The following is a 16,260-nucleotide window of genomic DNA, read 5'->3' as shown; positions in this document are numbered from 1 at the left end:
CCTGCCTCTCTACTTGTGATCTCCTTCTCTCTGTCAAATAAATAAGTAAATCTTAAACCACACACACACCCCCCAAAAATATATAAAGAATACAAGTCAAAGTGACATCAAGATTTACTTTGGGAATAAACTTCAACGTTCAATTAAAAAAAAAAAAGTGCCTACATTTTTTGTAACAATCACCACTGCTCATGACTGTTAAGAACTTCATTTGTCAAGCACCCCGTGCTTACTACCTGCCAGACACTCTTCTAAGTGAGTCATTTAATCCCTAGCACATCTCTGAGGTGGGTCCTATTATCACTGCCATGTTGTGAATGAGGCAAGTGAGAGAATGAGGGGCTGTGTGCTAAGCGAACCAGGTGGTAAATGCAGGCGAGGGCTCAAACAAAGGCAGCAGGACAGTAACAGCTTCACCCTCCTGCCTTCACCCTGGCTAAGGACTGGAAGGAAAGGAGAAAGATCGCTTCTAATGTAATAGAAGAAAAGCCTACAACCGGAAGGAGCTCACTCTCTGATCTGAGGTTAGAAAAAGGGAGTATTTAATCCACAGTTCCAGCAGTGCTAAAACCACAATTTATCAAAATATACATCAATTCAGAAAGGAAGGCGTGGACGCGGTCATTTCCATCCAGCCAGCCTGCCTACCCATCCATTCACCCCATTTTAAGCAGGATTTAAGGCCACGCTGAAAATTATCCACACACATGGCAGGGTCTCATAAGCAAAGGAGCACGCCAGTGTTCCTTTACCAAAGTGGGTGAGAACTCAGAATAGAAAGCTGTGCCGGTCTGGTCTCACACCAAAAGAAACCTGATTTTCTCATGAATAATGCGAGCTTCACAGAGAAGTACACTTCTGGAAACTAGTAAATGTTATGGGTGCACACTTTTTTTCTGTGGAAGAGAGAAGCCATAACTTTGACTACATTCTCCAAGAGAAATGTGTCCCCACCCTCCTCAAAGAATGTCTAAGGTCTAATAGATAACGGCAGAGCTAAACACCTGGTGGAAAAATTTCTCCAACCTGCCCAGATTCCTTGAAAATGCTTACCAACATCCATCTTTCCGTGTTATTCTGGCAACTGGAAAGGTGAGAAAATTGCACAGTGTTTTAAGTCCCGAGACAGGAAATAAATAACCAGTTGAAATTCATTTTCCAGGGTATTCATTAAAATGTCCAATAACAGTTATCCTGTTTTGATCAACAAGATAAGATGACAGAAAGAACAGGTAAGGTGAATGAAAGAACAGGTACGTATCTGTTCTTAGATACATACAACAAAGGAAATTTTCTCCACAATTTTCACCTTTCCAGATGCCAGGGAGATTAATAAAGCACCAATCAATTCTTGTAAGAAAGGCAAAATGAAGAAATACCTTAAACTGCCTCTTATAAGAAAAGGGGGTGGTATAAACAAGTGGAGAGAGAAAATCTTGTTCAGTAAGTGATGCTGATGTTGAAATGATTAGTTAACTATCTGCAAGAAATTGTTAAGCAGAATCAGAATAAAATGTCGCAGAGAATAGAGCTAAATATAATACACAGAGATAGAGATGGATACAAAGATACAGATCTATACGTGAATTAAATACAAATACATCTGAACATAAAAGTGGTGGAAATAATCTGGGGGAGAGGAAAAAGGTCGAACAACATATCATTGTGCAAAACATCAAGGCAGCATGGCTCCATGAAGCCTAATTAAATGGCTTAATCAAATTCCTTCTGGTCCCTGGAATGTCTGCATTTCAGGCTGAACCTATCATTCCAGCCTACAGAACCCTGATCGATGATCTGTGCCCCTGTGAGATTCTCCCAGCATCCTCTCTACCAAGACTCCCTTCTCCCTTCATTAATACCCTTCCTGATGATGGCATGGGATTCCTGTTCCCGACCACTTCAGTGGTGCTCCTGTTCCCAGTTTTCAAACCTTTATAAAATCCTCTTTTTAATATGTCAAGCTTTTGACAGTATAAGAAAAGGAGGTGGTAAAGTGAAGTGGGGGGCGAGCCTACAGAAGGAGAAGGCTGACAGTTACACTGCTAGACGGGACTGCACGGAGGCACTCGGCAATGCTGTGAGACACGGTTTAAGAGATGTTTGCTTCCAGTTTCATCTGACTGCAACTATATGACACGCAATCAGTTTTTCTCCAAAAACATACAGAATAAGAGCAAGATATGCTTATAAAAAAACATAAACTCATCTACCAATACAGAATAATTCCTGAAAAACTGGATTTGGGAGGAGCAGATTTAGTAACTCTTAAGAAGTCCACCACCACCCTCTGAGGCCCTGTCCAGCACTCAGATTCAGAAAACCTGCATGTGGGCACTAATTCTGCCATTCATTGCTGCGTAATTTTATCTCAGGCATTTAATTTCCAGCTCTTACTTTCCCAGTTAAGTAAACGGAGGTAACAGTAATTTTTAGAATCATGAGAATTTTAAAAAATTACTAATTCCTAAGTTGCCCCACCCCACACCTCTGGAATCAGAACTGCAGAGACGGGGAAACCTGTAGAAGTCTCGGTTTCAAAATCTCCCCAGTGTGACCCGGACACATTGACTCTGAGGATGGGGAGTTGGAAATGCTGAAGCACCGTGATGAGTCAGCACACCTCCAGCCCCTCGCTCCTCTTACTGTTGCTCGAGCCCATAACCACTTTCTCCCTGAGGAGTCAGGCTGCCCACATGAGGTTTAGGACGTGAGGAAGCTTCTGACAATGTGGCCCAGGAGCTGGGCAAGCAGAGGCCTCCTCCATCAGTGAGGCAGGAAGAGAGATGTGACTCCCTCATGTCCGGGGGGTGGATTCTCAAACATGTTTTTTGTGGAAACACTGGGAGGTGGTAGTTATGAAAATGCTTACTTACACACAGACCAATGCAGAGCTCTGGTCTTGCTTAGAAGCCGAGAGCCATGTTCACATTATTTCAATGGGAAAAATGTTTTCAACGTCCAAAGGAACAATTCACGATTGTATGTTTGGAGCTGCCAGCACATAAAAATAGGAACACAATCCAAAATGTTGAGGTCTGGCTTCTGGATTTCTTCCAAGTCATTTTTGTCTTCTTTTAGTGTAACCATGAAATTACACTTGACATCTTTTTAAGCACCAAGCTTTCTTTGATTCAATACCTACATCAGCTTCTTTCAATGATTATTTTCCTATTACCAGAGGTTAAGGGACAGAAAGCAATTCTTTAAAGAAGCAATTTTGAATGGCCAAATCAATCCCCTTGGATTACTGGTGAGCTTTTTAAATAGCTGTTAGAAATATGTGCTAAGAGTCAAAGACGAACATAGGAACCAGCACTGATTGATAGGATAATGTGAAACAGCCCCAAATACTGAGTTTGGACCATGAGCCAACATGCTAGTTATGGTTAAACATTAACATTTCAGTCTTGATTCTTCCTGGCCCAATTGTTAAATTCCTCTCTATTTCCTCTGCTAAACCCCTGGTTTGCCCCTGGGCTGACCAGTACCATAAGCCCCACCAGGACACAAATGTATGTTTACAAAGCATTTCTGTTTCCAAAGGGCCTTCACAGCAATAGCTTCAGTGTTTCTCACCACAGACCTGAGGCGGTGGCTCTGAGAGCAGCCCCATTTTATAACAGGTAGCTGAGTCAGCCCCTGGCCAGCCATCAGGGAGTGGAGGTGGGCCACTACCCAAAGGGCGTGAGGAGCAAGGGGACGCCAAGCGGATACAGTGAGTGAAGGCCAGACCACACAGAGCCCAAATTCTTGAGAGCATGAATCAGTTGAGTAGCAACGGGATTTTTAATCTGGGAAGAGATGAGACTTGGGTGACAGAAAGCTAGGCAACATGCAGGGAGAATGAAAGAAGCAGGTATCCATAAAAAAGCGGTGATATGGAAAACAGGTGCCAGCCGTGGATTATGGTGGGTGAGACCCTACATTCGTTGACTGTAGACAACTAGATCTGCTTCTGGAAAATAATCATGGGAGAGACATCTAGAAACGAGGTGAAGGAACAGTGGCCGCCGTGTGCCCCAGAAGCCCTCAGATCCATAGGCTGCTAACATCCTCTACCATCCATGCCCAGAGGCAGCAGACTGAGGCTCTGAGTCTTTGGTAACCGCCACTCTACCCCCTCATTCCCTCTGGCTCCTCAGGGAGGCTATCCATCGCTGCTGTGTTCTTTCCATGAGTCAAAAAGTCGACCCACAAAAGACTAGCAGAATCCTAGAAAGAGCACTCATGAGATTTGCTCAATCAGCAAATTGTGGCTGAATCCCTTCTATGTGCAAGCGCTCTTCTAGGCAACAGAACGATGCAAGGAATCAAAGAAAAGGCCAGCTCCCACGGAGCTTCTGTTCTCACCACAGCACCCACATTTAGGCCATTCTGCTTGCTTGTAACTCTTCCAGGACCACTCTACCTCCAGAAATCTGCATGGGTCTCTTACTCTCTAACCTCCCTCGGATTTTTACTCCATTAACACTCTTAAGGCAAGTTCCTCCTCCAACCACATGCAAACTTGCGTCAACTTCCAGTGCCATCCTTCCCTCCGGCTTTCCCTCCCTGACGCTTATCACCATCTAACACATTGTACGTCTCTCTTCTTTTTTCTTTTTCTCCCCCCATCAGGATCCATGCTTCAGAAAGGCAGGGGTTATTGTTTGTCATGGGTTTGCCCATGATGGTATCCCTAGTGCCTTTAGCTGTAACTGTAATGTAGTAGGCACGAAATAAATCCTGCAGGTTTGTTCACATGATCGAACAAGACTTCTGACACAAGCAGATAGATGCAGGCCTCTTGCGTTCACCTGTATTCATTATCACGGGCCGTATGGATATTCCTACAGAGTTAGGGCTAAGTTCTTTCTCTTGGTCACTACAGTTTTAAAAGCCCTGTATGTCCAGATTTGCAGGCATTTATCCTTACTTTGGTTCGCTTTAGTTCTTTGTGCTTAAATGAAACATTTTTCTCTTCTTACGTGGTCTTCAAACATGAACATTCTCTTTTTTTTCATACTTGGGCCATTTATCACATTCCCTACAGAATCCCTAAGCACTTACTATTTCCAGCCATGCATATGTCAATTCACAGTATCAAAACAGCTCCACGAAGGACAAAAATGATGTCAAATGTCTAATTTTTATTCTTTTCAAATGCAATCTCTGACTTTTAAAAGTTGGCATACATGTAAACAAAAGCAGTCTTAACCGAAGAAAAATTCCGAATCTAATAAAGCCTTTCCCTCTCTTCCTCTAGCCCATCTCTAGATGTCTTTAAAGAGTTTGTTTCTCAATGCAAAGGTCTGAGTTGCAGTCACTTTCAGGAGAAAGAGATCAGTGTACAAGTCCTCTGATAGAGAAATAATTAAATGCTATGCTTCTTAATTCTCTAACTCCTCAAGAAATACTGGCTAACAAGGAGAAATGAATGGAAAATGTCAGAAGAGCTGATCTTAAGGCCTGTTCTCCCACCTACTATTATGCGACCCTGGGGGCAGAGTTTGCTTTCTTATCTATAAAAAGATAATATTCCCTAACCAAATGAAAGGTAGAATGATTTTGCCTAAAGGTCAAGTCCTCTTAAAGGCTCCTTGAAGCATAGTAAAACTCACAGTATGGTTAACCCTTGAACAGTGCAGGGGGTTAGGGGTGATGACCCCCCTCCCCGCAAGTCAAAAATCCACAGGACTCTGACTCTCCCAAAACATAACTACTAATAGCCTCCCCTTGATTGGAAGCCTTACTGATAACATCGACAGTTGATCAGCACATATTTTATATGTTATATGTATGTTACCCTGTATTCTTTTAATGAAGTAAGCTAGAGAAAAGAAACTATTCAGAAAATCATAAGGAAGAGAAAATACATTTTCAGTCCTGTACTGTGTTTACCGAAAACAAGCTGGGTTAGCCGGCCAGTGCATTCCAGCTCCTCCGGTTCAAGGGTCAGCTGGATTTCTTTCTGCTTCTCATCCCTTATATCAAATATATTGTAAAAAGTAATTCTTTATAGATACATTTTGGGATATACCTTTGACTGTATTGTCCTCAGATTAACGAGATGAATGTCACAAGGCAGAGACGACAGTAACGGAGAGAATTCACCTAGCAGCTGAAGGGTGGGCACGGGGATCTTTTCTGTCATTGTGAAGACAGGATGATTCAGGAAAAAGGAAGTTATGTGGCTAACGAGAGAAGGATAACTGACTGACTTCTTTTCTTCTTCCTATCAAGAAAAAACAGAAATGCTTAAGTGTGACATAGTTGCAATTTTCACAATATTAATGGAATTACCCAACAGGGTTGAAGTAGAAAAGAAATGTAAGCAGTTTATGTTTAATTTCATGATATTTTGGAACTAACAGTCTTAGCCAACACAGAGATTACCAAGTTCATCTGTAAGCAATATAAGAAAATGAACAGTGTCCACTTAGCTCATGTTTAGAAAGATCTTTTTTCCACTGTTTTAGTACTAAAAATCCTGACAATGTTTTCAAAAAAAAAAATTTTAGGATAAGGTATAATGTTTTATGGAAGCTCTTTCTCAACCTACCACACAATTCTTAAATAGACAGGTTGGGATATTCACACATCTTGCACACCATCAAATATGATCTCTTCTCCCTTGGGTTTTACCCAGCATATTCTCGTGGTTTCATTTATACTCAACTAGACCATAATTCTTGTGGCGATCCAAAGCTATGCTCTATACATGTTACCCAATTACAGGATTTTTTGGGGGGGGTGTGTGAAATTCTCAAAATAAATAAGGTTTTTAAGTAGCACAATGAGTATTCCAAGATCATCTGTTAAATTTGGTAAATCACAGCCACTGAACAGGAACTGTTTAAATTATGTTATGCAATAGTTAGTACATATTTACCTCGTACATAATTATTCACTAGAATTTACAAAGTACTTTAGTCATTGCTATGGTATATACTTTCAGACAAGTGGTTCAGCATGTTCAGATATTAAATAAGCCTGCCAGGGCTGGGGATAGGCATATGGCAGATGACACACTCAATTAATTAAATCAATGACTAAGTAGAAACTTAACCAATAACGCCTAAGGTATAAGAGAACACACATAGAAAAACACTGAGAAAAAAATAATTTATGTAGAAAGGTTTTTTGATCAACAGTGACACGTGTAACAAATTTAATTTTGTATCTTATTTTTAAACTGTCCATTTCACTGATATCCTCTGATTTTGCATCCTTTTTGTAATATGGAGCTCAAATAAAAGGCTTGGCTACTTATCTGGGTGAAAGGATAGGATTTATAGGAGATATGGGGCTTAAGAATCAGAATGTGAGATTAGCACTGAACAGAGGGTGTTGAGCAAAGAGTGACAGGCATCTTGCCAGCAGTGAACTGTAGATGTCATTACAATTCAGACTACGGAGAGAGAGAAAAAAAATTAAAGGCAATAGAGGGACACTGTAATATTAAGATACTGACAAAATATATCAGGTCTGAAAGAGTTGGAAAAAAAAAACAAATATGTACCCATCCCACACTCTTTCTTTACAAGAAAGATTAAATAAAGCATAGATAATTATATTCACCAACAATACTGAAATTTAATGCATGTTGTTGAATATTGAGGGAACAGTTTCAACCGGAAACTTTAAATGTATTCCAAGATCAAAGGGCTTCATAATCTAGGTCAGGATTGCTGACAAAAATCAGTTTTCAGTAATAAAAGATAAAAGATTCCAACAGAAAAGAAGACACCTGCTGTATCAGAATCAGAAGGCATTAAGTCCATTCTAGGTCAAGTAAGATTCAGAAAAAGCTCTCTGGCTTTGTTCTCTGCCCTTGGAGGAATCCCTGGACACTTCAGTGAATAGGTGGGCTACTTCTTGATGGATTTTGTATACCTTTCAAGCAGTAGTGGGCGTATGTACCATTCCTCCTGACCCGCACCAGTTTCCCTGGCTCTCAGTGCCCCCAAACTGACCACACATAAGAATGGCTTGGGAAGATTTAAACATGAATCCCTGAACCCTAACCCAAATATACTTAATCAGAACGTCCAGGGATGAGCCCTAGCAAGCCAAAGTTTAGCCCCCAAAGCAAATCTCAAAATCTCAGTCGGTCTGACACAGCTCTGTGGACATATGCCGGAAACCGTCGCCCCAGACAACCTTGCACAAGAAACCGTTCTTTTTGGAACTGAATGTCTAAGTCTCACCCTTCAAAAAGTTTTGGATTAAGGAAGTGATTCAAACTCAGAAACATGTTAATTATAAGCCTCATCAAAGGAAACAATGCCATGAATGTAAGTGCTTTGAGAATTCGAAAACTGTGCCATTTATTGTCCTAAGCAGGATAAGGAAGAGAAGTCTATGGAAGAGTTGTAGTTCAGAGTTATAAAAGCACCAAGAACATACAACATCGCTGGAAGTGGCCAGGTGGGGTGGGACAAAATCACACAGAAGTTCCAGGATTCATGTACTTTCTTAACATTTTTATAGCAATGAGGGGCTTGACAAGATATTTATAGCTGATGAATTATCATTTTTTGACTAATCTCCTGGAAAGGTAATCTTTTAACTGAAACTTTTATGATAAACCCAAAGCTGATAATACATGTTTGTTATGGGAAATTTTATGTGTTTGTTTAAGCTGTAAATGAATTCCCCAGCCTTGCAGTAACTAATATACTATTCTAAACATTATTTGGTTTCTTGTGTGTTGGAAGGCTTCAAGCTGTTCAGGTCTAGCTTTTTCCTTTCAGCCTGTATGAAATTATAAAGAGTTTCCAGCACATTCTGATTCCAAACCATACCAAGTTGAGACCTCCTTTGGGTTCTAGCCCTTATTTCATAAGTCAGAATCTCTTGCTAGGCTCCATGGTGTCCTTCATTAAGCCCACTTAAGTTATGTGATCCCTAAATATCAAAGGTTTCCATTCATCTACATCAAAACTTGCTAAATAAATTATCTAAGATAATAAGAGATGATATCTTGAATCACTTTTGCTTATTCGGTATGACCTGATACATGGTGGGAACTTGATAAATGTTTTTTGAACTTAATCTATCAACAAGCAAATGTAATATAAATAAATGAGAGAAAAATACAGTAGGGGAAAGGATGCAGGAAAAGACAGAGACAGAAGAAATAATGAATGAAAATAAAATGAATCATAAGATTTAGAAATAAACCTCATTTAATGCAGAGGTAAAGCCTGGTGATCTGTGGGCTAAATTTGCCTATAGACAGGTTTTGGTAGGTCTGCATGGTACTAATGTCTGCTTTTCGGCCAACTCTCAAAAAAAGAAAAAAAAAACATCCAGGAGATTTCATGTTGAAATTCTCAACAACAATAAAAAAAAAAAAAAAAAACTCCCCACAACAGGTAACTTTACCCAAACACCGCAAATCCAAGTCACACAGGGCCCTGACATTCCCTCAAGTGCAGCTGAGTTGTAGCTCTCAGTGGGATGTATCCTCATACCCATCACAGACTTGGGGTCACCTCACTTAAGTGTTTGCCCTGAAACCTGACCAACCTCCCTCATGCCATCACTTCTCTGAGCCCTGTAAGCATGTGAACTTTTCATCTGATCTCTCCTAGCTCTTTTTCCTTACACGTAAATAACTGGTATCACAGGTCAAAAGACACAACTGTAATACCTGAACACTTGTAGCACTTCTAATTCCTGGTTCAACGCCCTCGACTGTATACAGCAGTCGGCGGGAAGGGAAAGGGAGTAAGCATCAAGGAAACAAAACCTAAAGGGTCAATGCCAAACAGACAATTCTCATTTTCCACTTCCGTTGACCCCCAAGTGTCATTACCATGGATGACAGTTCACCTCATAGAGCTACGGCAACCGACTGGACATCTTCACATCTCAAAAGTATCACTCCAGTCCCTGTTCTCACTCTCTCTCTGTGGAACACTCAAGAACAGGACTCAGTTCTACTTAGTCACCCGGATTACTCCCAGAGGCTCCGGCAGGCTGAAGACCTCCTGCTAACATGTCTTCTTGTATAGAGAAAGTCTCCTCATCACCCTGCTTCCTACTGTCAATGGTTTAAACATGAGAGTCTGAGTTGAAAATAAAAGTACTTTCTGGAAAAAAAAAAAGTACTTTTCGGAAAGTTTAAGCTATATGAGATGGAACATTCCCTAATCAATTGTCTTTTTAATCAATGTCACTAGAAATTAAAATGTATTTTCTCTTCTCTAGTTCATTTTTTATTTAAAAGAAACTACTGATCTAAGTCCAAGAATCTAGAGTTGAGCAAAAGAAAAATTTAACCAACACAGGATTATAAAAACATTGGATCAAATTTCAATCAATTACTATCCAAGGAGTTTTTGAATGGGAATAAACAAATTATTTTACTTCTAAGTGAAAGCTTTATAGATCTGACATGAAAATGCTTATTGCCACAGTTAACAGAAGCTTTGCAAATTAGTGTCTATATAGAGAGAAAAAAAATCATAAAAGCTGGAAACATTTTCAGGAGGAGAAAAAGATAGTAGCTGCCAGCACTCAGACAATGATTTTCCTGTGCAGTTTCAGTCCTAAAATTAAGCTATCTTGTCAGTAATTGATTTAAACCACGAGTCCCAAGAACTGGTTTAAATCTTGACATCTAAAAATGGATATTAAAATCTTTTTTTCCTAAAAGATGCTAGATTCTGGAAGAATTCTTGGCTTTAATGAGCTGTTGCCATTTCATTCAATCAACTAGTGTTTTATTTATAGAATAGCTACCACAGGCAAGGAGCCGTGTGGGGCACATGAAAATGAAGCAGACGAGTCCCTGGAATCGAGCAGGGGGAAGAGAACACGCCTCATGTGACGAGGCAGGAAGAGGGGCCTGGGGTAAGTGTGGTGGCATCAGGCGCTGTTACGGTTCCCTCGTGGATTCCTTTGTGCATTCATTCCTGCAATAAGGATGGGGTGCTTCCTCTGTTAGGAACAATTCTAGAAGCAGAGGAACATGGCCCCCACACTCGTGAAGTTATGGTCCAAAAGAGGAGAGAGAGAGACAATGATCAAAAATAATCACATCTATGCACAGAGGACAGATGCGCAGTTCTGAGGAGGCACCGAAGACGGTGCTCTGGCCTGCTCAAGTAAAAGCAGTCGACCAAGGCAGCTTTGACCTAACTCCTTTGAATAGTTCCCTGGGGAAATGCCCATGTATGTATGTATGTATTAATAATATCCACGGAAAGGTGCCATGGGCGCAGGGTGCAGGGGGAGTACTTGGGACTGAAAGAAAATCAGTGGGCCCAGAGCAGAAATAGTGTGAGTCATGCTAGATGAGGCTGGGGGACAGGCAGGGCCCAGATCACGAAGGGGGCTCTTCAGGCTGTGGGAAGGGTTTTTGGCTTTTATCAGGAGAGCAATGAGAAGATATCTGAGGGGTCTCAAAGGGGGCAGTGAGATCAGATTGAGTTTTGAAAAAACAAATCACTTTGCCTACTTGATTGAGAACAAATATGTCAGGAAAAGAAGAGCAGAATGATTCAGGAAAAACATGATGTTTAGGTTAGGGTGGTCTTAATAAGCGGGCTTATAGATTTGAAATATTTAGGCAATAAGAGAGCCAAGCACTGGTGATTATTGTTTTAAGAAAGGGGCAGGCCAATGAGAGTACCAATGAGAGGTCCCTCCTATGTGTGTGGCACTGGATGAAAGGTGGTGCCAGTCCCGGAGAGAGGGAACACTAGAAAAGAGCAGGTTTGGACGGGGAGAGAGACCATGAGAGTAATCATGGATATGTTGGGTCTGAACAGTAAGACACAGCTAAGTGGTAGGGTCTGCAGGTTAGAGGTGAAATGTTTGTGCCAGTTTCATCCATGTAGAGGTGGTCACATAGCCACGGGAGTAGGAGATATTGCAGAGGGACAAAGTATCATGAGAAAAGGAGAAGACACGAGGCCAACCCTTGGGAGCTCTGACATTTAGTGGCTGAATCAATAACCATTGGAGAGATAGAGAAAGAACCACTTGGGAGGCAAGAGGGAAACCAAATGAGCATGGTACCATGGAAGCGCTGGCTCAGAATGTCTTCTAAGAAGTGACATGGTCAGTGTCAAATGTTGCTGCAAGGTGAACTAAGACGATAGATCTTGTGATCCTGGAAAGGGTGTGAAACATCTACTGGATCTGGTGACACTGGCAAAGGTGTGTGGGGGAGGCTAAAGCACCACTAAAATGAAGGGAGTGTGACATGGAAGCAAGGACATAAACCTCTCACAAACTGGCTCAAGCGGGTGTGGGCGCCAGGATGGTAGTGCAGGAGAAAAGGGGAGGAGTCTGCATGGAGGCTGTTTTGGTTTTTATTTCTAATAGGAGATAAGGAAGAGTGTCTGAAAGCCTGCAGAAAGGGTTTCCTAGGGGGGAACGCTGGCTCTGCCGGGCAGGGGGAGGGGAGGAGGAGGGTGGCGTCTCCACTGCAACATGAGGGAAGAAGGAAAGCGTGGGAGGAGATGGCTGATACCTAGAACAGAGAGCCCTGTCAAATGTGAAGTCAGTGGGGAGGCTGCCAGCTGAGAAGAGCTGAAAAGATCTGAAATGGGTCAGTGAAGAAAGGAGGAGAGCAGAATGAGGGAAAAAAAGGGCTGTGTAGAGAGTCATCTGTGGTGGGAAATCAGTAAAGGATGGGGGGATGGTGATGATGACTTTGGTGTGGCCTTGAAGGGGTGTATTGTCATGTTGCTTGACGTCTAATGGAGCTTTAGCTGGATTGTTTAATGGAATGCTGGGGTTTGTTCTGAGAAATGAAAACTGAGCAAGAAGACAGACAAGTAAATCCATTTTCAGGTGAGAAGTCTAGGACTACAATAAGCATACAAAAGTTTCCAATAAAGTTTACTAATCAAACTTGATCTCCTAAGAATGGGCCAAGGTTCTATTCTTAAATTCAACTCTTATTTTCTTTCGAAATAATTTCAGAAAATTTCATCCAAACTGATTCCTTAACATTATTTTCCATCTGCATAATAAGCAAAAATAAAAAAAGAAGATGACCTAAATGCAAATCTGACTTCTGTGTAACTGAAGTTCTCTTTCTTGTGACTATAGGCTACATCTAGCATAAAGATATCTCAATACCGGGAATTGTTAAGTCATAAAAAAAGTGGAAAGTCATAATGTCAAATTTTGGGTGGCAAAGAACAATCAACATCAGAACATACGAGTTATTTTTTTTCCTACCATATTCACAACACTTCTTTTTTCCAGTAGTATTCGAAATAAATTAGCTGTAACCTTGTTATCATGGACACCTTGCTCAAGGCCGCGATTATCATCTTGCATCAGTCTTCGATCCATGATAACTTCAATCTGACCTAACAAACAAACAGACAAACAAACAAACTGGCCAGGGTTATTTAATACCAACATCTAGTAAGGATCTCTTAAGTGTAGGCATGGTTCTGATTTAAGCCACGGAGACAGATCTGTACAGCAAACAGTACACCAAGGGCTTTCTCAAAGCAGCTAATATAAATGTAAAAAATAGGACTGTGTTTCTTCATTAATGTCTGGTAAAATCTGGTAATGAAATTTAAAAACAAGACAGATCAAAATTTAAGTGAGAGCTAAAAAGAATTAATCTGAAGAGAAAATTATGTCCTCTAAAGTTTTTAGTGGCAGCATCTGGAATTTAAAAATGTTCATGAGGTTCATTAGGAAACATACATCACACATGGAAAAACAAGACAAATACAGATGGGTAGAATCTAAGTAGGATTTGAAAGACAATTTGGGTTACTTGGTATCTGGGGGTTCTCTGAAGAAACCCCAGGATTTGAAGACATCCACCATGTACCACGTTCCCTCCCTGGTATTACATTAGTATCATCAACTATCCTCTCTCCTCCAGCTCAAAAAGTGGTCATATTTGCTTCTTTCATTTCTAGTTTAAGTTGTAAACAATAGTTAGACTATGAGACTACAAATTTCAAAAACAAAACAAAACAAAACCCAAAAACTAAAAAAAAAAAAAAAAAGCCCTATCCAAAAACCACCCAGAACCATAGTCATTTAACTGTCTAGAATTTGCTCCTCAGGCATTGATCATTTCACACCCAAATTAGTACATCGGTCTCTTGGCAATTTCTCTCTTCTCCCTGTCTCCAAATGTTAGCCCTCTTAATATGCGACACTCAGTAGATCTGGGCTGTCCTCAAAATTGTTCTTATGTTTGTAGGTACTCAAATGCTAGGGTACTTGAGTGTCTCTAGCAGGGGCACCTAGGCCAGGTATGACTCTTGAGCCCATTTTTAAACCTTGCCTTAAATTCTCAAAGCTGGGTCCTTAAGTAGGGAACTAGACATGAGGAGTGGAGCAGTCATGGACTAGACAGTTACATCATTTCCCTTGATAAAGGCGAGCTGAGAAATAAAGCTCCTCTGCCCCTAAACCACATTTAGGAATTTTATGTAAAGTTGTCCAATCTATAAATGTACTTAATTTTTTAAAAATTAAAACATAAGCAGTTCAAGACTTCTGGACTCTTCAGCAACAGAAAAATTTGGCAACCCGGGACCCCTTACCCCAGGGCAATAAGAGTCCGGCACTGAGCTGCAGCTGCCCCATCGTCGTACACTGGGAGTGGTGGGCCCCAGCCTGCTAAAGCCCCACCACTCCCTCTGCATCCCTGATGTGAGACCATTATTATCTTTGTGATGGCATTCATGGCTTTACAGTATCATCTCATGATTTTGTGTAACGAAAGTCATGAAGAAAGAGGAATAGTATGCTTTTTCGTGGGCGGGGCGGGGGGGGGGCATACAGAATGTATGCATATGCCTAATAAAAAAATGGGTTTGTGGCAAAGGGTAAGCCAGGCACCCGCACCCCTTTATTATCTGTCTGGCTTCTTAAGACATTTGTCTTAGCAACTCTTAAGATGTAAGAAAGAAGAACAACTGACTACATATAAATGACAATGAAAAACATGTATTATGAAGGACATAAGCCTCCCTATAGAAGATTTTATAAAAATTAATCTGTGTTTATGATTTATCTTATCTTTCCATCTTGTTCTCTCTTTCAGAATCCTTGAAATTGTGTCTGTCACCTCTTTATTCCCCTAGCTGTATGATTTCAGCTCTCGCCTTTCAGGTGGCAGTGCCCTAGAAGGCTGCGATTCAGAAGGACCTAGGTTTGTGGGAACTTACGCAGCTCTTGAAATTCTCTAACTTTTCTCCCAGCCACTTCTCTTCTTTTACTTCTGGAGAATTTCCACAGCTATTCCATTATAACAATGGCAGAAGACTGTGCAAACAATGAGCTATCAGGGGAGATAAATTATCTTTAAGAAGCAATGGTTTTGTGGGGTTTTAGGTCCCTCATTCTTCCTCAGAAGATTGAGCAAATACATTATTTTATGTTATTCTCACAAAACCAAAATTAACTAATAGTCTGGTTCTCAAAAGAAGGAGGCTGGCTGAAGATGATAATTATTACACATGACCAAGAGAAAAATTATACACTTGAAAATGAAACTTGTAAGAGCCCCAAAGATTCCAAACAATACGTACCACTTTTCAAACTTGACACCCCTAAAGACTGAGCAGAGAGTAATGTCAAACGATGTTTGGCATCCTGGATATAGGCCATTGTAGTCATCGGATAGACGTTTGCTTGAAGAGGTAATTTGCTCATTGTCATTCTAGGCTGAATCTAAAAGACCAAACAGTTCACTTTAAAAAAAAGAAATCAAGTGATATTTACAGATGTACTTTAAAAAATTAGTACTGACTACAGACAGATGACTTTTCTTCCAAAGAGAAAAGAGTATAGCTTCCTTTCTTGTTCAAAGGAAGAGCTAATTTAAGAATTAAAACATTCCTCAAAACAATATAAAAAAAATAATGAGGATCTTAGAGAAATTTAAAGTGAAAAAAGGTAGAACTTATCCAGGTTTTTAAAATAGGCATTCCTATTTAAATTCAGAATAAAAATCCTTAACAAAAGTCTTCTAGCTTTCCAATATTTGCATAAAACAAATTATAAAGGTATTAAGTATTCATTTCTCATCTAAATCTAACATACTGCTTTTGTAATGAATGTTAAGCATAATAGCTCTCTATCCCCTTTCAAAAAATATCTTTTATAATTCTTGAATCAGTTTTAATAAATACCACAGATCCCCTCATCGAATTCTCCAACATGTTACACTAAAGTAATCAAATTCATATTTATATTTAAAGACTCTTCAGTGCTTACTTTTCCTGTTTAGTTTCAATGTAGATAGTTCCATATTTTAATTTTTCTTGG

General features: G+C 40.3%; 1 protein-coding gene across 2 annotated transcripts in view; it reads right to left on the bottom strand.

Moving 5' to 3' along the window:
* MAN2A1 (mannosidase alpha class 2A member 1) overlaps positions 1 to 16,260 on the bottom strand; it is a 170,013-nt gene that overhangs the window by 9,846 nt on the left and 143,907 nt on the right. Inside the window, exons 18-20 of one of the 2 annotated variants that reach the window (XM_082724900.1) lie at positions 15,522 to 15,663; positions 13,189 to 13,322; positions 6,023 to 6,217 (exon numbers count right to left, since the gene is read on the bottom strand). In XM_082724900.1, the coding sequence (XP_082581026.1) occupies positions 6,023 to 6,217; positions 13,189 to 13,322; positions 15,522 to 15,663 (471 nt within the window). The remainder of the gene's footprint in view (positions 1 to 6,022; positions 6,218 to 13,188; positions 13,323 to 15,521; positions 15,664 to 16,260) is intronic. The other variant, XM_082724901.1, reaches the window with a different exon arrangement.

Source organism: Mustela nivalis (genome assembly GCF_964662115.1).
Source record: "Mustela nivalis genome assembly, chromosome: 3".
NCBI classification, from domain to species: Eukaryota; Metazoa; Chordata; class Mammalia; order Carnivora; family Mustelidae; genus Mustela; species Mustela nivalis.
This window is presented reverse-complemented; position numbering and strand designations above follow the sequence as displayed.